This window comes from Mytilus edulis, chromosome 11 (genome assembly GCF_963676685.1).
Source record: "Mytilus edulis chromosome 11, xbMytEdul2.2, whole genome shotgun sequence".
NCBI lineage: Eukaryota > Metazoa > Mollusca > Bivalvia > Mytilida > Mytilidae > Mytilus > Mytilus edulis.
In genome coordinates, this window is record NC_092354.1 from 192,437 (window position 1) to 217,644 (window position 25,208).

The 25,208-nt window shown below is 31.2% G+C and overlaps 1 protein-coding gene and 1 long non-coding RNA gene across 2 annotated transcripts; both read right to left on the reverse strand.

The window, feature by feature from the left end:
• Positions 1-1,146: 1,146 nt before the first annotated feature.
• On the reverse strand, positions 1,147-6,022 carry LOC139495011 (uncharacterized). The gene is made up of 2 exons (XR_011657236.1): positions 5,961-6,022; positions 1,147-1,693 (listed from the first exon to the last, which is right to left on the reverse strand). It is a non-coding gene; the product is annotated as an uncharacterized lncRNA (long non-coding RNA).
• A 571-nt stretch (positions 6,023-6,593) lies between these two features.
• On the reverse strand, positions 6,594-13,079 carry LOC139495352 (uncharacterized). The gene is made up of 5 exons (XM_071283655.1): positions 12,968-13,079; positions 11,594-11,702; positions 9,777-9,823; positions 9,016-9,108; positions 6,594-6,881 (listed from the first exon to the last, which is right to left on the reverse strand). The coding sequence occupies exons 1-5, from the start codon at positions 13,077-13,079 to the stop codon at positions 6,622-6,624; spliced, it is 621 nt and encodes a 206-aa protein (XP_071139756.1). The 3' UTR covers positions 6,594-6,621.
• Positions 13,080-25,208: the final 12,129 nt, after the last annotated feature.

Consider the following 25,208-nt stretch of genomic DNA (forward strand, 5'->3'; position numbering starts at 1 on the left):
TACTAACGGGAAGGATTGTGCATGATGTTCATATGATGAAATCATAATCTTTCAGTCAGTTTAATTGAAGTCTGGAGCTGGCATGTCAGTTAACTGCTGATAGTCTGTTGTTATTTATGTATTATTGTCATTTTGTTTATTTTCTTTGTTACATCTTCTGACATCAGACTCGGACTTCTCTTGAACTGAATTTTAAGGTGCGTATTGTTATGCGTTTACTTTTCTACATTGGTTAGAGGTATAGGGGGAGGGTTGAGATCTCACAAACATGTTTAACCCCGCCGCATTTTTGCGCCTGTCCCTAGTCAGGAGCCTCTGGCCTTTGTTAGTCTTGTATTATTTTAATTTTAGTTTCTTGTGTACAATTTGGAAATTAGTATGGCGTTCATTATCACTGGACTAGTATATAAATCTTATGAATGCCCAAACGATTGGGTGTGTCGAACATGTGGTGGCAGCGGTCATAAAGCAAGTTATTGCACTACTTGCCCAGATGATTGGGTATGTCAGACATGTGGGAAATCTGGTCACACAGCAAAATACTGTAATGCAGACTCTGATTCTTCTAGTGAAGGTAGCCAATCTGAATCAGAATCAGATTCAGACATTCCCACACATCCAGAAAGCTGTCAAAATGATGTGTCACAAACAACCCAAGCAGCTGATGCAGAACATAAAACGTCTAACTTTACTTTCAACAAGCAGGCAAGCAACAACCTTGACGATCATTCAAACCTAAGTGAAAAGGCAAACCGACAAGTCAAAAAAGCAAAACGAGCAAAAAATAAAAAGAACAAACAAAATACAAATAAAGATCAGCCTAGCATGGAACGTTTCCTAGCAGAAGCCTTAAGAACTCCGTCAAACAAAACCAACGAAGAGAAAAAAACACGTACTTAACAAACAGCAAGTACTCCTACTGATGAGCTTCACAAGAGATAAGAACCTGTGAAAAAAACAAAATCCTAAGCTCATCTTAATTAAAACTATCAATTACAAATCTTCATGTTTTTAATATTGTATATATTGTATATATATCTTTGTTTACTTTGTATCATAAACATAGACTGTGTTTATCAAGTGAACAAAATTGTAATTTGTGAATGGGATGTCTATATTGTAGATAGCATACATTCAAAAGAGAAATATCAGAATAGATGTTTATTTAAAAATGTAGTAAATACAGCACATATGAAATTATTTGTAAATGAAATATGTATAGACTATGAATTTAAAGTTGGTAAATCTGCTTGGATAAAAAAATTCGTCCCACGCACATCTAAAACAAATGAAAATTGCTTCATTGGTTGGAGCACTAAATTAATGAAATGCAGGATCACCATGGGAAAAAAAATCACATTTACTTCACATAGTCATCTAGAATTTGTTCATAGGCACACATTAATCCTTTGTCAAAAGATATTCTTCAAAACAAGTAAAAAACAGCCAGTCTTTTTTAATTATAAGAGTACAGTTTCGGTAAATGACAATCTTCAGATGTTCCTTTCTTCAAGATACGAACATATTTCTACACAGTTAATTTTGCTAAACATCAGAGAAACAGATAAAAATATCCTCCTGTTCTTGAACTTAAATATCACACACTTTTTCGGTGTGCACATATTTCAAGAATTTAGCACTTCAAGTAAAGTCATTTGGCTAACAACATTCAGTGGTACGATTAATTCCATATCTGTAAAAGAAAAGAAAAGTTGTAAATACACAAGAACCACTTGCGCTATCAAAATTACAGTATGTGATAACGTTAATGTTTACAAAATACCAGACGTTTTCGGAAAGTCAGTAATGAAACTAAAAATAGAAATTAACTTTACCTGTGCTACTTATAGGTCTAAAAATAACTTGGTGTTTATCTGGGTCACGATACATAGAACAAGTTTATATAAATTGATAGATTTAAATAAATCGTTTAAGAGATTAACAATTGAACTTCTTTAATACTATAATGAAAACAAAAAACTTTCACATTTGCTCACTTAATTGTCAAGGTTTAGCGAGAAAGGAAAAACGTTTTAGATTATTCTCTTGGTTTCAACAACAAAAATGCGACATTTTAATGGCACAAGAAACTCACTTGTCAAAAGATATGATAAAGCAAATTAACGATGAATTCCACGGCAAACATCTTCATAGCCTAGGCACAACAAATTCAAGGGGAGTGTCTTACTTTATTAATAAATCACTTGACTTTAAATTAATTAATGAATTTTGTGATAGAGAAGGGAGAATTATTATAATCAATATAGAAATTCAAGATAAGATTTTCACCTTAGTAAACTTGTATGCACCTAATGAAGTTCATGCAAGAAACCAATTTTATAAAAAAGTAAGTAAATTAATTGAAGAACACACTCTTGGTGCTCTAATAGTAGGGGGAGATATGAATGATCTACTCTCAACTATAGATACAAAGAATAATAAACTACATAAAAAGCCAGTCAATGGTTTAAAACAATTAATTAAAACACATAAATTGATAGACATTTGGAGACAATTAAATAAAGATAAAAAAAAAAACAATACACATGGAAAAGGAATAATTCTACAAATGAAGCTAGTAGAATAGACTTTTTTATAATATGCACACAAGCACGCATAAACACTGTATCTGCCGATATCAGGCCTGCACAAATTTCATTCACAGATCACCTGGCTATTTCAATTAAATTAGACATTTATGCAAACAATCGGGGTAAAGGATATTTTAAAATGAATAATAGTATATTGACTGATACTCAGTATAATAAACTAATAAATAAATTAATTGAAAAGTATGAGCAAAATTTTAATCTTACAAATGTCCTAAATCAGTGGGACCTGCTAAAAACTGACATAAGAGAGTCTACTATCCAATACTGTAAATCAAAAGCCAAAGAAAGGAAAAATAATATTTTAATAATGGAAAACAAACTAAATCTTTTAAATGAAAGAGTAGACAAATTACCTGATAGGAAAAATAATGAACTTTTTAATCAAATAAAAAATTTAGAAAAAGATTTAGAAGAGATTTACTCTTTTAAAGCCAAAGGAGCCCAAGTTAGATCAAGTATAAATTGGGTAGAGGAAGGGAAAAAAAATACTAAGTACTTTTTATCCCTAGAAAAGAATAGACAGGCTAGAAAATCTATTAATAAATTAATGACCAAAACCGGTGAGGTTACTGTTGATCAAAGTGAAATATTAGATGTAAGTAAAGAGTATTATAAATCTCTGTACAAAAGTACATGTCCCGAAACTGAAATTCTAAAGACATACATAGAAAATACCCCCATTGATCATTCTTTAAATCCTTGTGAAAGCAAACAAGTGGATGGTAAATTAACCTTAGAAGAGCTAACATCTTCTATTTAAAACATGAAACTAAATAAGACTCCAGGCAAAGATGGCTTAACAGTTGAGTTTTATCGACAATTTTGGCCAAATTTAAAGCATATTGTATTGAATGTTTCTAACACATGTTATGATAATGAAACTTTATCTGAGACCCAAAAGATTGGGATAATATCATTGATTTTCAAAAACAATGACCCTTTGTCCTTAGATAATTACCGTCCAATTACTTTTTTGAATACTGATGTAAAACTTATTACATATACCTTAGCACAAAGACTAAAAAAAATCTTACCCCTAATTATACATAGGGATCAAAATGGTTACGTTAAAAATCGATATATAGGATTCAACGTACGCCAAATTCAAGATATTATAGATTATGCTGAAAACTTTAATATAGATAGAGCTATACTATTTATTGATTTTTCTAAAGCATTCGATTCACTCGAATGGGACTTCATGCTGGAAACATTAAAAAAAATTGGATTTAACAACTCTTTTCAAAAGTGGGTCAAAACACTTTATTGTGATATAAAAGGATGTATTTTAAATAACGGGTGGATTTCTGAAATCTTCGGGATTCAACGGGGAATTCGACAAGGATGCCCTTTAAGCGCGTTACTGTTTGTTTTATCTGTTGAAATACTGGCTTGTAGAATAAGAGATAATAATGATCTGAAAGGGATACAAATAAAAATTGATAAAAAAAACTCATAGCCTAAAAATCTCACAGCTAGCAGATGATACAACTCTCTTTTTAAGATCTAAAAATGAAATAAAACATGCACTTAATTTAATAGAAACTTTTGGATCTTTTTCAGGACTTAAACTCAATAGAAACAAAACAGAAGGTATATGGTTAGGCAAACTAAAACACTGCAAAGACAAATTTGAAAGTATAAATTGGAAAGATAAGGTGAAAAGTCTTGGCATTTATTTTGGCCTTAACAAAAAAGAATGTGAAACACTTAATATAGATAGACAGTTTGAAAAATCAGAAAAGATACTAAATGATTGGAAGAAAAGAAAACTGAGTATGATAGGAAAAATAACTATAATTAAAACACTAGTTATTCCCAATATAACATATGTTGCTTCATTGATAAATCTAAGAAGTGAAATTATAAGTCAATTAAAAAAATTCTTATTTAATTTTTTATGGGAGGGTGGTAGCGAGAAAGTTAAACGCTCAGTGTTAAGAAAAGATTATATTGAAGGGGGATTAAAAATGACAGATATTGATGCATACATTGAAGCTATTAAAATAAATTGGGTTAAAAGATTAACTGATGAAACTTGCGCTAACTGGAAAATCATACCTACTTTTTATCTTAGAAAGTTTGGGGAAAATAATTTAATATTTAAAATGAATCTTAATTCTCATAAGTCACTAGAAAACCTTAAAAACTTACCTACATTTTACTTTGAAATTTTGAAATGTTGGATTAAAAATGGAGGAGGGAAGACAAAAGTACCTGATAAATATAGGGAATTAAGAAAGAAAGTTATCTGGGGAAACCAATATATAAAAACATGTGGCAAAAGTTTATATTATAGTCATTGGGTAAAGGAAAACATAATTTTTGTTAATGATGTAATTGATGATCAAGGAGAAATTTCTCATAAAATATTAGATAAACTTAAAAAGAAACAAAATTGGATCGCTGAATTAATTTCTCTTCGAAAAGCTTTACCCAAAATTTGGATCCAAAAATTAAAGAGCAATATATCAAAACATACTAAAATCAACATAACACAAGACATTAAAATGTTTTGTAATGGATTGTATTACAATCTAGACAAAATTAAGTTTAAAGAAATTTATAATATTATAATCATGTCAAATAAAGAGCTCCCAGTTGGTTTTTGCTCATGGAAAAAACATCTTTCAGGCGAAAATGTCATATATTTCATTAAGAAAAATCTATCTTTTACCTTTCTTTATTTAAAAGATAATAGATTAAAAATGTTTAGATGGAAACTACTGCATAATATTTTAGCTATTAACCATAATCTGTATCGCTGGAAGGTAATTAATAGTGAAAACTGCTTTGTTTCAAAACTGATAGCTATAATCATTTTTTCTTTGAATGCACATGGGTAAAAAATTATTGGAAATTATTACACCAAATATTTATGGATCTTAATATTGGTCAACATGTTTTTTGTCTGAAAAATCTTGAAACAGGGTACAAAATTGAAGATGTGAAATATTATGTACTTAATCATATTATAACAATTGTTTGCTTTGTGATTTATAAATGCTTTTATTTATCAGAAAAGAGAACCAAATATGTGAATATGATGTCAGTCCTAAAAAACGAAATTGATACACAAATTTTATATCATCCGAAAAATTCCTTTTTGAGAAAACTTCAAAGAAAACTTTTAGAAATTTGATTCTCTGTCTGTCTTGTTTACATTTGATTGACCTAGATTTTTGAGAATCACAAAAATATCATTGAAATAAAAAGAAGGAAAATTTCTAAACAAAATGGCTCTTTAATTTTTTGTTTGAATATCAGATATATTATATTATTCAATGTTAAGTGTATTTGAATGCTAAGATACTATCTAAAAAACAATCATAATTCGATTATACTGACCTCTTGATCGATCTGACCGAAACCATGCTCTCTCACTGTCGATTAATCAGAAACTAAAAGCTAAACAAGAAACGGTCAAACTTCCGTTTTCTTTTCATTGTTTTAAGTAAAGTAATGCACACATGTTGTAGACAGCTATTACTCTGTAAATTGTAACTAACACGCAATACTATGTAGAATTATAAAAGTTTGCCAATGAAATCCCCTGGTTTTATTGGTAATTAACCATACAGGGCAGAACCTTAGTGCCATTGTTGTAACATTAAGGGGATTTGTTAACAACTATTATAGTGAAATAAAGTATCTGAAGTTGAAAAAAAAAAAGTATATATTTGTTTAGGGGCCAGCTAAAGGACGCCTCCGGGTGCGGGAATTTCTCGCTACATTGAAGACCTGTTGGTGACCCTCTGCTGTTGTTTTTTTAGTTGGTCGGGTTGTTGTCTCTTTGACACATTCCCCATTTCCATTCTCAATTTTAAGTACTGACAAGCACATTTTAAACTTCCATTGCTTGTATCTTTTTTTTTGTACATGTATAAAGGGTTTATATAAAAAAAATCATTTATTCACTAATGACAAAAGCAAGATTAGTATACACTTTTAGGTAAATTGAACAGACATTTTTATGTCGAAATGCACGATGATGTTTAATCAAACATAGCTAATTGTTATCATTACGTTCTTGATTATCAAGCATGTTTTGATCATCGACGAGGTCGTAAATGCTGCCACTCATTTGAAAAATTTCTTCATTCACAACTTCGATTGCTAATTTACTATTAACTGACGTTTTACGTCTCATTTTCAGCATGTAGAAAAATTGTGTTCCACGATTGCGGCAAATTACAAGTAAGCCAATGGAAACTGCACACAATCCAGTACACATGATATACATGAGCAGTTTGTCTCTTGTCAACCAATCTGTGAAAAAAAAAAAAAAAAAAATAATGACACACAAGTCAACACAGAGCTGATGTTTATATTGTTATATAATGTTTATACATCTCCTCCATTGCTTATGTAACGTAAACATGGTAAATTTGTGAAACATCAAAACTATTTGTTGATGAAAAGGGATTTCAAACTCATTAGTCAATAACAAACCGTAAACAACCATTTAATAAAGACAACATTAGTATACTGCTGTCAGACAGTCATAAATTGATTGATAGAAAACAAACCCGAGGTAAACACATCAACTATAAGAGGAAATCAACGAAACAGCAGAAACACTGAAGTGCAACAAAATACAACCACGACCATGCAACACACACAGAAACGAACTATAAGATAACAACTGCCATTTTCCTTACTTGGAAGAGAATATTTTAAGAAAAAATGGTGGGTTCAACCGGGTTTTGCGGCTAGCCAAACCTCGCGCCTTAATGGCAATTTTAAATATAACACTACATGACTACAGTACAAATAAATACAAAAACATTACGAACGAAGAAATACACAAATAAACATTACAATAGGATATTTCGAGTTGCTAATAGTTATAAAAGGTACCAGGCTTATAATTTAATACACCATAATTGCGTTTTTCTACATAAGTTTCGCCTGTGACACTCAGATAAAAATAGTAAAGAAAGCCAAACAAGTACAATGTTTAAGAGCACTGATGACCCAAAATTCCAAAAAAGTTGTGCCCAACACGGCTAAGGTTATCTATGAAAAAGATAAACAACAGAGCACAAAAAACAACATAGAAAAATATAGGCTGAACAACACAAAAACACCCAAAACCGGGATTGATCTGAGGTGTTGCGCAATGGTAAGCAGATCCTGATTCACATGTGTCACTGGTTGTATTACTTTCTACTTATTTAAGTACAGCTCGGACATAAGCCTGGTTCGGTAGGTCATAATCTAGCAGCCGAGGACAAGATTGTGGTTAAAATAGTTTGGATCATTTTCTTCCTCATCGAATAAGCAATACTCCATAAAGGTCAATTAACTCGTGGTTGCGTCAGATGCAAAGGGGCAATTATAACTTTACCTCCGGCCCTTTGGACTGATATTGGTTTCTCGTGGTGATGCAGCATGCGATATTGAATTTATATATTCATTTGTGTATCATATAATTTAACAAAATCAGATTTGATACATAAGGGGTCATAAATTTGATTCTGAGATTGGGGCCTGGCAGCATTTAGAAATAAATCTTGCGTCTTATCACACACAAAAATGAATATTTTTGGGCCCCAACACTGTATTGCAATCATTTATGAGGCTATCCAATGATTTTTTATAAGCTAGGTAAACACATTGAATACAACGTGTTTTATAATGATAACAGTCACAACAAAGGAGTAGGTCCGGTAAGGCCCCTTTTTGGCCCAAAAATATAACAGTTTTACAAAATTGTTAAAATGTAAACTTTTAGTTATTTATTGGACAGTTGAATGCTTCTGCTACATAAATATGGGCTGTTTTTGACAATACAATGCACATATATAGGGTTGTATCACCATTAAGTTATGGTAAATTACTGAAATCTTCAAAATTCTATCATTTTAGTTAAATTTTAGACGGTTTCCGTGTAAAACGAAAGTGGCCGCATTCGTGTTCATCCTTAATATTGCAATGAAAGTTGTATTTTATGATAATACATAACATATATAAAGGTTGTGGATGAACACGGATGCGGCCACTTTCATTTTTGACAAAAATCATCTGAAAAGTGACGTTTTTTGGCATATTTGAGAGATTTTTCATATTTGAGCTTCCATCGGATCGTTTTTAATGACTTAATCAGTTAAAATCTTTCACATAAACTAATTGAATTGAGTGAAATAGACACTTAAGTGTTTAAAACATGGTCAAAATCTTTCGTCAGATGAAACTGAAATTTGAGGCCAAAATGAGTCCTTACCGGACCTACTCCTTTGAAAGGCCATATATTTACTTTGAGACTTAGCAATATTAGATTACCTTTTATTTATTGTGCTTACTATTTCATAAATCATTAAAGCAAACCAAGTGTACAACTTTTTGAGACTTTTTTAATTGTTTCTCTTTTTCAACTCTATAATTTTTCAATTTTACATACCTATGTTGTCATCTGTAAGGCGAACTCCAGTTGATGTTTGAAGATATAAACCCATTTTACTAGTGCTTGTATCGAAACTCGCCGACATAACAGCTAAAATGGAATTGGGTAAGGTAAAACACACAGTTCTTTCTCTTTATGTTTTTTAAGAAAAAAATGTCATCTCATTCATATTTCGGTAGGATCTTTAATTTGATGTTTTGTTTTTGTTAAGTATGTAGTGTTTCTTAGACCATTGTTCGTTTTTTTGTCTTTTTGTTTGTGAAGATGTTTTCAGCTTTTCTGCAACTCATTTCTTAGTATTCCTTATTTATCTGTTGGTTCTGTTTAATATTGTCAGTATGACAAAGAGATATGAATATAAGAATTTACAAAAGGAAATTATATTCACAGGCTGTTCGTCTTATAAAAAAGGAGATGTGGTATGATTGTAAATGAGACAACTGTCCACAAAATGACACAGACATTAACAACTATAGGTCACCGTACGGCCTTCAATAATGAGCAAAGCCCATACCGCAAAGTCAGCTATAAAAAGTCCCGATAAGGCAATGTAAAACAATTCAAACGAGAAAACTAACGGCCTTATTTATATAAAAGAATGAACGAAAAACAAATATTTCACACATAAACAAACAACAACCACAAAAACAAAAATACATAAATAATGTGGCGGGGTTAAACATGTTAGCGGGATTAACCCATTATTTGTAGGATATGTAAACCGACTGTCACTGCTTTCCTAATATTTTTTAACATACCGCTTTTTTTTTGTGTCTTTGCCACACAACCATTAACATTATGACATCTAAAAACAAATTTGAGATAAGTTCAGTGAGCTATCCAAATTTATAAAGGATAAACCTTATCTATTAATTAATATATATATTAAGTTTCAGAAAAATTGCCCTTAAATAGTAGTTGGTATTTTTTTTAGGAACATAACAATGATTACACAGTAGTTAGTGATTTTGAATATGTATTTGTTAATATGTTACTTTAGAGGAAATCCACATCAAAGGGTTAGGGTTGTTGTTGAATGGGAAGTTTTGTGTATGTATCGATTCCCGAAACATTTGATTTGGCAAAGTAGTTTTTAAGATGACGAGTATACCACTTTTAATCATTTTTATGTGATGATAAGGACTGATTCTATTTGTTTGTGTAGAATAAGTTTTTCCAAATATCAAAATGGAACTCATCTACATGGGATGACATCAGCATTTTTATATGAGTAAGTACAGCAATATTTCCCAATAAACTTTGCGGAATGAAAATTATAAGTTTAAGCCGTAAATAGTTCTTAAGTAAAACAGCATTGTCAATATTTACTTAAATGCAAAATGTCGTTATGGTTACAAATTAAAAGGATATTTTACGTCGATTAAGCTACGCGAACATCCTGGAAATGTTGTATTCTAGCTGGAGTATATAAAAAGTGGGTGAGGAATACAATTCAGGTTCTGTCAATTTTCTTATAAAGATGACAAGTTTACAAGGAGAGGTATGTTACTTAGATATAAGTTGCCTATGAGAGCTTTAACATTGCCAGGACAACTTGTTGACAAATTGGTCTAATATGGGAAGTTGGCAAAGCAGATTGACCCACCCGGAGGACAAACTGCAACAATCCACACTGACTGGAAGTGACATACCTGTACTGTTTCGTTTGGGGGATATATTCTACCAGCTCAAACTCTGGTAGTAACATTATGTCCTATTTAGAGGACAGTCTACCAGTTTGCAATGTCTTATGCATATAGTGACAGATCGTCCACTTCGGAGGATATAATGGTTCGTTATAAATTGTTATAAAAAAAGAACTATTGCATATATTTTCATTCATTATGCACAATATAGATAGAAAGCTAAAGGTATTTATTATTGATGTATTGTTATAACGTTGATGGACAGCTTGAATCTAAGTATGTACTAGATACTTAAACATTTGTTTAATGTACAAACGCCTTACTGGTTACAGGTAACAATATGTTTAAAATCACACGAATGCAATCAACACAAAATAAGTTTGGGTTAATAATCATTAATTATTGATCGAGACGCAATGTATGTGTCTTTTCTTTCTACTGCCATGTTTCGCAGTAGTATAAACAGTTGTCTAATCTGTAATTTTACCGATTCGGACATTCTGTCTGCATTTGGATCCCATGGCGGGTGATTCGTTCTTTACCGATCGCTTGTTTACTTTAGATTTACACGATGTAAATAGTTCACGCAGTTTTTGCTTGTTACCTTGAGCTACCTTCAGAATCAATTTATGAGTATTGAAAGTGCCATACCTAACAAAATATTATTATGTTTTCTTTGGAAACTATGCTTCAAAAGTCGTTAAAATCTTCATTCAAATGTAAACAAAAGAGGTACATGTAAACTTTATTAATTTCTACTTAGCATGTGTATTTGAAACCTGTATCTTACAATGTCTTATTTACAAAAGGTGTTTACATAATGTATTGCGTGTTTTTATCGAAAATGTTTATATAAAACAATTAATATTTTGTTGAGTAATTTAACTCCTCCTTTTGTAAAAAAATGACGAAAACTCTTTAACACTTACATTTCACTCCTTGAACAATTGCATTTGAATGAACACTTTTTACCAAATAATGGCTCTATACACTTGTAACATGGACGGCCTTTCATTGATGTAAATCCAGGTTTGCATTCTATAAATTATAAAAAGGAAAAAATACTTACATTAGATAAAAAGCTAATTAAACCAAACAAAATTCAAAATGAAAATGAGGAATGTATCAAAGAAACAACAACCCGACCACAGAGCGGAAAACAGCCAAAGGTCAGATAGAAAATCCTGCACTCGGAAGTGGGCGTCAGCTGGCCCCTAAACATAATGTCTACTCGTTCAGTATAAATAGATATCACGTTCAAACCTGAAAGATGAAATATTTTTTGAGAAACATACAACATTTGTACAAGACTAACAAAGGTCAGAGGCTCCTGACTCCTGTACCAAGTCAGGAATATGACAGTCCTTGTCCATTCGTTTTTGATGCGTTTTGTTATTTTATTTTGCCATGTGATTATGGAAATTTCCGAATGGATTTTCAGTATTTTTGTGATTTTACTTTTTTGAAACAGGCGCAAGGATACGGCGGGATTATACATGCTTAATGAGATCTCAATCCTCTCCTAAACAAACCCAGTTTTAAAGTTCTATTCCGCACATGCATACATTTACAAAACTGGTATTTCAATTAATCTATTTATCTACGACTTCCGTTTTCTATTTAAAAATTTCTTTTTTTTTCAAAATTAATAAAAAAAGATATTGGTTATAAATCTTATGAATTCGTTATTATCATCATCGAGTTTCTAAAAAAAATAAAAGAAATTACTTTCTCAAGATTTTGAATGTGACAAGATCAACGAAACTCCAAATGAACGACCTACACAAATTCTATTCACACACCTAGTACAAATTGCAATAGGAGAGATCAAAAGGATGTTTAAATGTAGTATTGTTTTAAAAGTTTGGCTTTTCAAATATTTTGGCCTTTGACGTCTTCAAGTAAACTTAATTGGTTAAGTGTAAACCATGTAAAAACAAATTGGTATTTAAAGGAAATAAAAATTTACCGGTCAATGACTCTGCTAGTGGCCATTTATTTGGTACTAGAACATAAATCATTGTTTTAAAAATGTCCGTGTTTAATGAATTTAGGAAACCTATTTTAATAAAGGAATAAATCTCCATCATGAAAAACTCCTATTGATTTGGTTTTTTTTACTCCTCAACGTTTGTATCAGGTTTTGTATTTTCAAACGTCTGTCTTATTTGCGTATACACTACATCTCATACAGTTTTAGTTTCGTTTGGTGTACTTTTAAATCGGTGTATGAAAAATAATAACTAAAATGGTAATGGTGTATAGATTAATTGTGTTTGCTCCCCTAAATAATATGCTTATACGAATATTGACCGTTGAGATATGTACACAGGCCCTTGTTTCTTCACGGGAGGTCGACAATCCATATATGTGACCAGCCACGACATATCCAGGCTTATGGAGGTAGAACGTCATTGTGAGAAAAACGCCGTTGACTATATGTGACTAGCCATTTTCAGTCTTAGGAGGGTACATTGTCTAAAATTTGATTTTTGTATATTTATCTAGAATATTCCGAAACAAAACTCTCTGTCATGTTATTATGGCATATTTGTTGTAATAGCAATGAAACGAGACATTTCGAATACCGGTATGAAAATGAGACTGTTCTATGACGACTTTTACTTATCGAAGGCACTAATTTATAAAAATTATTGTATTTATTGGCTCTTAGTGATGTTTAATAGCGTATTTGAATAAAATTTCAAAGACTTAAATTTACTACAATGCAAACAATTCTTATCTCTATTTTAGAACATGTAATTTAAACTTGTTGAAATAAAATTAGTTTAAAATTTGTCAAAGTAAGCTTTAAGAATTTCTTTTTTTTTAATTTAGATTTATTATTCATGCCTCTAAACATAGTATGCGACGCGTAACAGTTTATAAGTAAATGTTCTCATATATTAATTCGATACGGTGCATTTATTATAAATATATTTCAGACTTCATTTATGAAAGAAAATCTATAGAGCAGAGCATTATTTGTTTGTTTGTAGCTCTATTTTAGAACATGTAATTTAAACTTGTTGAAATAAAATTAGTTTAAAATTTGTCAAAGTAAGCTTGAAGACTTCCTTTTTTTAATTTAAATTTATTATTCATGCCTCTAAACATAGTAAGCGACGCGTAACAGTTTATAAGTAGGTGTTCTCTTATATGAATTTGATACGATGCATTTATTATGAATATATTTCAGACTTCATTTATGAAAGAAAATCTATAGAGCAGAGCATTATTTGTTTGTCTGTAGCTCTATTTTAGAACATGTAATTTAAACTTGTTGAAATAAAATTAGTTTAAAATTTGTCAAAGTAAGCTTTAAGAATTCCTTTTTTTAATTTAAATTTATTACGCATGTCTCTATACATAGTAAGCGACGCGTAACAGTTTATAAGTAGGTGTTCTCTTATATGAATTTGATACGATGCATTTATTATGGATATATTTCAGACTTCATTTATGAAAGGAAATCTATAGAGCAGAAATTTGATTTTTTTTTTTTTTTTTTGTATCAATTTAAAATGTAAAACTTCTTCAAAACTTATGTATGATGTATAGTTCGGCGTCTGCAAAAGAGAAGCAAAGGAAAGTGTTCATCTCTTCTTCACAAATACGTATTTCATTGAATCTCGATATTTATCATGTTTATAATTTTTCTAACAATGACGTTCTACCTCCATAAGCCTGCAAATGTCATGGCGGGTCACATATAATACATATGAATAGTCGATCTTTCCAAGTGGAGGTGTACTTAAATCAAAAACAGAAAAAAAAAATGTTTCACTTCTCCTCATACTCCTATTTCTTTTTCCCTTTTTTTTCAGAAATTCCCCAAAAAATAATTATAATCCGGTTTAAATGGGGAACACTGATTTCAGATTAACGCATAGATAAAAAAAACACCAACAAATCTGACAAAAAGAAAAAGACAGAGAGAAAAAAAGAAAAACAATAATACATAAGACACAACATATAAAACTAAAGAAGACTAAGCAACACGAACCCCACCAAAAACTTGGGGTGATCTCAGGCGCACCAGAAGGGTAAGCAGAACCTGCACCACATATGGCATACGTTCTGTTGCTCATGTTATTACAAATCATGTAAATAGTCTAATTCGGTAGGTCACATTCGTGGAAAAGAAACAGGATTCTAGTTATGACATTAGAAACATATCCAATTTCATCTGTGAAACAGGTATTCCGTATCGGTAAACCAACTCGTGATGGCGTCCGTACAATTTACGAAGGGATGATTTCAATTTCATCATTCGGATATCTTTGTTTAATAACTTCTTTGAAATAGAAAATTGTCATGAAGTATACAATTTTCAAAACAGGTAAAAGTTACAAATTCATATATGACATATATATAGTAACATCATCAACAATAACAAGTTTGAGTAAGTGTGTGAAAATTATTATGCATATAAAAAACACACAGCTTCTTAATGTTCCAACCAGTAATTATTTAAATCTTTTTTGAATGAGCTTGTACTTGATGTTGATTTTTTCAGGGATATTGGCTTTTGGAACTTGGAAATTTTTGCAAGAGGCTTTTCTCAAACAATATTAGTTTATTTCTGGCATTTCTTTAAATTTTTCAGTGAGATATACAGGGGCTTCATTTTTAAGGCATTTCTGCATCAAAACTGACTTGTGGTATGAGATTCTGTTCTCTACTGTCATCCATCCAAGCTGTTTAAACAATGGAGCTGATGGTGAAAGTGGATCAGCATCTAAAATAATTCTTGCAGCCCTTTCCTGCAATTTTATTATTCTGACTATCTCATTTTTAGCACAACCACTCCAAATAATACAACAATAATCTATCAGTGGGAGAATATAACCATTATAAAATAATTTTCTTAGATCAATATTTAGAAATTTCTTGATTTTAGAGAGTAAAAAAAGTCTAGATGAAATTGATGAACATAAGTAATTAATATGGCCTGTCCAGGATAGATTACAGTCAATTCTAACACCTAAAAGTTTTTCAATTGATAATTTTTGACGAATATTATTCTCAATAGTAAGAAATGGCTCTGCTTGATTTAAACACAGCCTTTGTCTTGTACCTATAACCATACATTTCGTCTTATCCGAATTTATGAACATACTATTTTCATGACACCATTTTGTAACACATTGGAGATCATCTTGTACTTTTAATTGCATATCAAGGAAATCATGATTTGAAATACAAGCCCGGAATATTGAATGAATCGGGGGATACTTACTCCATATGCAGGCGCTGCTGGAATGTTGCAACATAGAAATGGAAAGATCATAATTGGGAAGATGAACTCATCTCTCCTATCGTAAAGTTAGGTTTTCAACCGACCCTCGTTTTTAATTTTTAGACGAAAGTCAATATATAAGGTAGACTAAACTCTATATGTCGTATCTCTAGTTCGCTTGGATATATGCCTAATTACACTACGGCGGACAGAAACTTATCTTATAAAAATGGACCTTATTACAAGTTAACATTATTTGGGATGAAACAAATCTCTTTTCAAAATTTGTTCCAAATTGAGTTGATATAAAAACCCTATTTAACAGAAAGATAAATAAAAAACTAAACGAATTCGCAATTCAAAACAGAAAGTCCAAAATTAAATGTCCAAATTAAAAGCTAAAAAAACATCAAACGAATGGAAATATTTCATCCATATTCAAGACGAGAACAAGTTCACAATAAATACTATAGGTAGGTCTTGAAATAATAGAGGACATCTGGGATGATGGTCGGGGAAATTTGGACTGCCACTGGAAAATGAGGGCATACTGGATAGGGACAGAAATTTTGCCTTGCAAAAGGCCACCTAAGGACCCCTCAAAGAGTTGTTGCAATGGTTCTTAACGTGCAAAGAGCGTGGCACTCTCCTTACACGAGGCATTGGATTTAACGTCCCCAATATGGCCGAACGTGACTGCGAACTTTATACATCCCACACAGCCAAACGGACGCCCCACTTCGGCAAACGTTTTACTGACGGTCGGACGAAGACCAAGTGACCATATTTCTATTCCTCAGTCACCCTTGGGGAACATAACCTAAGATTATGAGACGCAGCTCATATATTCATAGATGTGAATAATATAAATATTAAATCTTTTTACCTTGACATATGCTTTTATTATCCCTTTTTTGTTCAAAATCATCACAGCATACATTCTCGACCCCTGTCGATTCATGACTTAAAAGTAAAATAATAAGAAAGTAGTATATATTTAGACAACAATGAAATTATACGGGTTAATCTTCAAATACTAACTGTATGGGGCTATGAGGGAGAAATTTGGAAGCTTTTGATGAAATACCAACTGATAAACGCTTTAAAAACAATTAAGAAAACAACATCGCAAATTAAAGTCCTCCATGAAATCAAATAAAGAAACACCGTGTGTTTAAAACTAAGAAGATGCAGATTGTTAAATTAAAAACACAACAAATAATTCTACGTTCTGAAATCTGCAAGCATATTACAATTTGTACCCATCACTCCCCCTTCAAAACAGCTAGTAAGAGAGACGTTTATGTTTATTTATTTTCCAATTTAATATTTAGAGCATTGCTAAGTTAAACTTAATTTTTTCAAAGCATATTTTCAAAACAAGTTCTATGAAAAAAACATATTTGTTTCAAACATAAGCTTACCTTTTGCACACGCCAGTATCTAGCTCTGATTTGGAAGATATAATCAGTAAGTAAGAAAAAAATATCAAACAACAATACATTTCTGATTAAAATTTAGCCTTTTTACATTCTGAAAAGGTTTGATGAAATGGATTCACAACAAGGAAATTGTTAGGTTTATCTATGTTTAAATACAGGAAATGACTAGTTAGTGAACAAATTAATACAATCAAAATCATGATAAACTATGAATATGTAGGTCATCTAATATAAGGAATAATATGGCAAGCCGTTGTGGAATTTATTCCCTATTTATTAATATTAAAAAATCATTTATTAATAGGACAAATAGATTTTTTAATATTACAAAATAATTTTTTAATATCAATAAATCGATTTTTTAATATTAATAAATGAATATTTAATATTAAAAAATCATTTATTAATATTAAAAAATCATTTATTAATATTAAAAAATGATTTATTAATATTAAAAAAAAATTTAATATTAAATGTTCAGTTTGATTTTTTAATAATAATAAATCATTTTCTAATTTTGAATAATACGCCGATTTTTTAATATCAAAGAATTTATTTATTTATATTAAAATATCAACATCATTTTTACCTTAGCGTTAAGTATTCAGCAAATCAATCATTATCTGTCAAGCGCTTTTAAATTAATGATAATTATTAGACAAGTCGGTCCGGAGAAATTTTGGACCATTTAATATTAAATTTTGAATTACATTTTCTTTTGATAGTTCCTGAATTTACCAAAAATAATTTGATCCATGTGAATGGACTTAATCGTACGGAAGCGTATTAGGGACAAATTAGCAATGACTGATAGCTGGCAAACATAACTATATCGTTGTGGAATTTATTGTACCACTGAATTTTTTTTTTTACTTTTCTGGTGATAGCCACGTAGTTAAATATTCTGCATGCCCTATCAGAGTTTGTAAAGGTCTATTCATATCAATATTTAAGTTCAGGAAAAAATCAAAACATAATGTCACATTCAAGTTTACCACTGACCGATTTATTTACTTTTGTCGACATACGCGATTTGTAGGTATCTTTTTATTAGTCAAATAAGACGTACACGGAATTTCAACCCTTCCATGTATTTACATTCAAATACTTGTAATACGATTTCCCTAACCTGGAGTCTGGACTAAGCAAACATACAAATTCGTTCATATTGTGTTAATTTACGTCTTTTGATTGAGTTAAGCCTGCCTATTGATATTTTATCGTGTGTTTTTCTATGTTGTGGTGTAATGCTATTGTTTCAGGAAAAAGGAGAAGGTTTGGTACCGTTAAAACGTTTAATCCCGCTGCAAATGTCCTAAGTCAGGAATCTGATGTACAGTAGTTGTCGTTTGTTTATGTAATTTATACGTGTTTCTCGTTCTCGTTTTTTATATAGATTAGACCGTTGCTGTTCCCGTTTGAATGGTTTACACTTGTAATTTTGGGGCCCTTTATAGCTTGTTATTCAGTGTGAGCCAAGGGTCCGTGTTGAAGTCCGTACATTGACCTATAATGGTTTACTTTTATAAATTATTACTTGGATGGAGAGTTGTCTCATTGGCACTTACATCACATCTTCCTATATCTGTTAGTCCCATGCATACAGTTACGTTGTTTTTTGAAGGAGCGTAGCTGTCGTGAGTCACATTAGGCACGTGTGTACACAAATTGATTTCAAATAATTATTTTCTTTCTAAAAATACACAACGGTATGCTCGCCAGTCCGGAAGTCAACACTAGTATATTATTCCTAGTGAATGGAGTATTGAATATAATTGAATGCCATCATTTTCCCCTTTTATATAGAAAATATAACTAAAGCTTTGGTTCAGATCATTTCGTTTCTATCAACAAATACTAGAATAAACCTCAACTGAGACACAAAAGTCGAGATATTTTGTCAATTTTATTTAGTTGTAGCTGACTTTCAACTGGCTCGAGAACACAGTTACTTCGTAGTCTATTTCTTTAAGACAATAAATTCAAATTAAAAAAATCGCACCTGCTCTTTCTCGAAAAATATATTACAGTGTAGTGTACTACTAGTGGGACAAATAATATAAAAATTATAGAGACTTCTACCAGCTCTAACTCAAAATATTGACAAGTCTGTGATAAGGGGTCTAAAATTCAGTTTGACAGCTTCGGACGTTCTTAAATTATACCAAATCACTACTTAACATAAAGATTCAGCACCCATTGTTTTAACATGTAATTTCATTCCCCTACTTAATAGTTCATGCATAAAATGAAAGAATCAAGAAACTGATTGGGAAAGTGTATCAAAAGAAAATTGCAATTTATACACTGTTCACACTAGGGACTATATTCGTAGACAACGAAAACAACGAAAACCAAAGGTCGATAACTGTGTCCTTGGACCAACTAACTTCTTCTTGGTGTTCATTCTGGCGTTAAGCACGTTTAAGCGTCAATACTGTGTAATCAACCAGTCCACACCAATAAACAGTTTTTCTATTAAATAATAACAGTTAAGTTATATTAAATTTATATCCATAGACTAGACAGGTAAGGACTGTTCCGAAAAAATACTACAAATTGTTTTATCACAACAATAGTATAAAATAAGGATAACATATTGACAAAACGTAAAAACATATGTGTGTCAGACGTAACAGACTATACACATAATAACCTTAGCAGGGGTGTTTATGTTCTTCAAAACAGTGTTATATCCGCGAGAATTCGAATGAATGATATGCTTTATGTATAGAGTATTACAATATTATTGAATATGCGTTCCTGAACGACCAACGCTATATTTTGTCAAAAATAAATAGTGTCCATTACGGTCAGATTTAGGATAATGTTAAGCTATCAAAATTTAAGGGATTTTAAATATAAGATTATATGATATTTCGTTTGTGTAAATTATGCTCATAAAAGTACATAGACCAAATCAAAATCGATTTTTTTGCAGCACTCACATTTCATATAAAAATGCAATGGCTTCTCGCAAATGTCTTGCAAGATGTCCAGTGTCGGATTTCGCCGCATTTTACAAATAAACTGTCATTTGCGACGTTATTCATTGAAATTTCAGATTTTTGGCATGCTAAATAGTGCCTTTCCGTAATTGTCCTTTAACTCTACATAACAGCTACATACCTTTTGATAATTTGCGTAGTAAAAATGACTTCGTTTACAATGAAATGAAATGTCTTGCAAGTTTGTCCACTGGACGATTTTCATACGTTTTCAACGTTGTCGATTCGGGACGCTATCTATATATGGTGAATCATATGCATATATTTCCTCAGATAAAATTTTCTTGATAGTCAGATAAAACAACAAGCCCAAAAAGTATAAAAAAAATCCGATGGCTGGGGTTATTTATTTAGATGAAGTTCTGAAGTTGTGAAAAGGTTGTGTATTACGATAGGATAAAAAAATTATCTTTTTTCAAATTTTCAAATTTGTGAAGCGTAAAACTGAGATTATTTTATTTCTCTACTACAAGATTCATATGTATAGAAAACTTGAAAGGGAAAATAAAATTAGGCTTGACGTGTGGCTTGACTTGTTATTTTTAAAATAATTTGCTGATTGCCGGATAAAAGCAGGTTTTCGTAGTATTTTTGTTATTCATATTTTTCACTGATCTGATTCAGCTACATGCTTGCAGTAACGTATGGTCAACGTATATAAAGCGCCCAAACAAATTGCATATAAAGGTTGCGTATTTATTGATATTAGAAAATCAACCTGAATATTTAATATTAAATATTCATTTTTTAATATGAAACAAGAATGTGTCCAAAGTACACGGATGCCCCACTCGCACTATCCTTTTCCATGTTCCATGGACCGTGAAATTGGGTAATAATCTAATTTGGTATTAAAACTAGAATGATTATACTATAGGGAACACATGTACTAAGTTTCAAGTTGATTGGACTTCATTTTTATCAAAAACTACCTTGACCAAAAACTTTAACCTGAAACTCCCACTTTCATTTTCTATGTTTAGTGGACCGTGAAATTGGGATCAAAAGTCTAATTTGGCTTCAAAATTAAAAACATTATATTATAAGCAACAAGTTTACTAAGTTTCAAGTTGATTGGACTTCAGCTTCACCAAAAACTACCTTGACCAAAAACTTTAACCTGAAACTCCCACTTTCATTTTCTATGTTTAGTGGACCGTGAAATTGGGGTCAAAAGTCTAATTTGGCTTGAAAATTAGAAAGATTATATCATAAGCAACAAGTCTACTAGGTTTCAAGTTGATTGGACTTCAGCTTCATCAAAAACTACCTTGACCAAAAACTTTAACCTGAACGGACACACAGACGGACGAACGGACACACAGACGGACGCACAGACGGACGAACGGAGCCATAGACCAGAAAACATAATGCCCCTCTTCTATCGTAGGTGTGGCAAAAAAAAGACCATTTATTATTATAAGAAAATGATTTTTTAATATTAAACTAGAGGCTCTAAAGAACCTGTGTCGCTCACCTTGGTCTATGTGAATATTAAACAATGGACACAGATGGATTCATGACAAAATTGTGTTTTGGTGATGGTGATGTGTTTGTAGATCTTACTTTACTAAACATTCTTGCTGCTTACAATTACCTCTATCTATAACAGTACTTTCTGTGGAAAATGTTATTGAAAATCTTCAAATTTTAAGAAAATTGTTAAAAATTGACTATGAAGGGCAATAACTCCTTAGGGGGTCAATTGACTATTTTGGTCATACTGACTTATTTTTAGTTCTTACTTTAATGTACATTATTGTTGTTTACAGTTTATCTCTATCTATAATAATACTATAACAAAAAAACAGCAAAATTTCCTCAAAATTACCAACTCAGGGGCAGCAACCTAACAACCGATTATCCGATTCATCTGAAAATTCCAGGGCAGATAGATCTTGACCTGATCAACAATTTTACTTCCGGTCAGATTTGCTCTTAATGCTTTGGTTTTTGAGTTTTAAGCCAAAAACTGCATTTGACCCCCATGTTCTATTTTTAGCCATGGCGGCCATCTTGGTTTGTTGGCCGAGTTTCTGGACACATATTTTAACTAGATACCCCAATGATGATTATCGCTAAGTTTGGTTAAATTTGGCGCAGTAGTTTCAGAGAAGATTTTTCTAAAAGATTACTAAGATTTACGAAAAATGGTTAAAAATTGACTATAAAAGGCAATAACTCCTAAAGTGGTCAACTGACCATTTTGATCATGTTGACTTATTTGTAGATCTTACTTTGCTAAACATTATTGCTGTTTACAGTTTATCTCTATGTATAATAATATTTAAGATAATAACCAAAAACAGCAAAATTTCCTTAAAATTACCATTTCAGGGGCAGCAACCCAACAACGGAAAGTCCGATTCATCTGAAAATTTCAGGGCAGATAGATCTTGACCTAATGAACAATTTTACCCTTGTCAGATTTGCTCTAAATGCTTTGGTTTTTGAGTTATAAGCCAAAAACTGCATTTTACCCCTATGTTCTATTTTTAGCCATGGCGGCCATCTTGGTGAGTAGGCCGGGTCACCGGACAAATTTTTTAAACTAGATACCCCAATGATGATTATGGCCAAGTTTGGTTAAATTTGGCCCAGTAGTTTCATAGGAGAAGATTTTTCTAAAAGATTACTAAGATTTACGAAAAATGGTTAAAAATTGACTATAAAGGGTAATAACTCCTAAAGTGGTCAACTGACCATTTTGATCATGTTGACTTATTTGTAGATCTTACTTTGCTAAACATTATTGCTGTTTACAGTTTATCTCTATGTATAATAATATTTAAGATAATAACCAAAAACAGCAAAATTTCCTTAAAATTACCATTTCAAGGGCAGCAACCCAACAACGGAAAGTCCGATTCATCTGAAAATTTCAGGGCAGATAGATCTTGACCTGATGAACAATATTACCCTGTCAGATTTGCTCTAAATGCTTTGGTTTTTGAGTTATAAGCCAAAAACTGCATTTTACCCCTATGTTCTATTTTTAGCCATGGCAGCCATCTTGGTTGGTTGGCCGGGTCACCGGACACATTTTTAAACTAGATACCCCAATGATGATTGTGGCCAAGTTTGGTTAAATTTGGCCCAGTAGTTTCAGAAAAGAAGATTTTTGTAAAAGTTAACGCAGGACGACGACGACGGACGACGACGGACGACGACGGACGCCGGACGCCAAGTGTTGAGAAAATCTCACTTGGCCTTTCGGCCAGGTGAGCTAAAAATTAATTTTTAATATTAATAAATAGGATCTATTTTTTAATATTATTAAACATGTTAAATCGAATTTTCAATATCAAAAATGATTTTTAATATCAAAAAATAAAACCTATTTATTAATATTAAAAAATTACGATATTTCAATATTGAAAAATATTTATTAATATTAAAAATTCGATTTATTAATATTAAAAAAATAATATTTAATATCAATTAATGATTTATTAATATTAATAAATCGGGAATAAATTCCACAACGGCTTGCCATAGAATAAAGCTCAGTTATAATTTATGAAATTTGTGTATTTGTTCCAGTACAAAGTAGATAAGGTTCACACATTAAACAAGCTTATATCATACTATTTTTATTTATGACAATCATCGTTAGTTTTATGACATAGGATAGGCAAACACCTTAAATAAATAAGAATTGCATAAATACTTAAAACCAAACACCTTGTATGTCAGCCAATACAAAATCTCCATTTTCATCACCATGTTATCAATTTTATTACTATAGATTCGACTAAACTGGATCAAAATAAGAGTGTAATTAAATTCGTTTTTTTCACCTCAAACGAACTTTTTTCAAATCTTTTACTAGTATTTGTTTTTATCTAAGGGGATTTTAAAGAGATTTCTAAAGTTTAATGATGCTGCCTCACATGCGAACATGTGCACTCCAATTTGATATTGGAAGGTTTGCTTGACGAATGTAAACGTGTTTGATAAAAGATAGTTCTTTTGTCATGCCATTGAATAATAGCTTTATTACAAATGTACAAGTAATAACTACCCTCACAATGTACACAGTCAGTTGGTGATTTCTGAGGGTTCATCATAGAACATTATATAGACTTTTCTGTTTAAAGATAATTTATAATGTATTCAATATCAGTTCAATTGAAATGTGAAGAAATTAAGTTGATTTCTTTTCGTGCTGTCGTTAAATGATTTTTGATTATGTAAACTTTAAGGGAAATCCCCTTTTGGATATATCTTAGTTTTATTATAGCTTTTTTCTAGTTATAGATTTTGTCAATTCTATTACTGTGAAAGTACTTTTATTCGTGGGGTACCAATTTTCGTGGTTTTCGTGGATGACTTTATCCACGAATTTAAGTGTCCAACGAAATAAAATAACCATTGTCTAAATCAAGACCTGGAAAGATCCCAATCGGTAGGTTTGACTACTGATATGACATGTATGATCTAGTTGAATAGCACCAACTCTGAGAATACTTTAATAGCAGTCACAGAACTACAACCGCATGCAGGATTATACCCATTTAATCTTTAATAACCTAAAATGTACAACTTTTGTTTTTGATTAATAAAAGTCAGATTTCCGGTATTGATATGCTAGTATGATAAAGTGTTCATTTTTTATCCTCATAGTTCTCGTACGTATAAGAAATAAAAAATTATGCTGGTCTTGATTTTGCTAAGAACAATTGGCAATTCATAGCATTTATTTGCAAAACTTTGAATTATTCGAAAAACTAAGGATTTTCTTACCCCAGGAGTAGATTACCTTAGCCGTATTTGGCACAACTTTTTGGAATTTTGGGTCCTCAATGCTCTTCAACTTTGTATTTGTTTGGCTTTTTAACTACTTTGATCT

Excerpts from the sequence above, each read along its gene's own strand:
- LOC139495352 (XM_071283655.1), bottom strand. The coding sequence starts at position 13,079 with ATGACGTTCTACCTCCATAAGCCTGGATATGTCGTGGCTGGTCACATA. Across the intron at positions 9,824-11,593 it reads AATTGTTCAAGGAGTGAAAT|ATGTCATAATGTTAATGGTT; the intron begins GTAAGTGTTAAA and ends ATTTGTTTTTAG. Across the intron at positions 9,109-9,776 it reads AAAGACACAAAAAAAAAGCG|CTGTTATGTCGGCGAGTTTC; the intron begins GTATGTTAAAAA and ends ATTCCATTTTAG.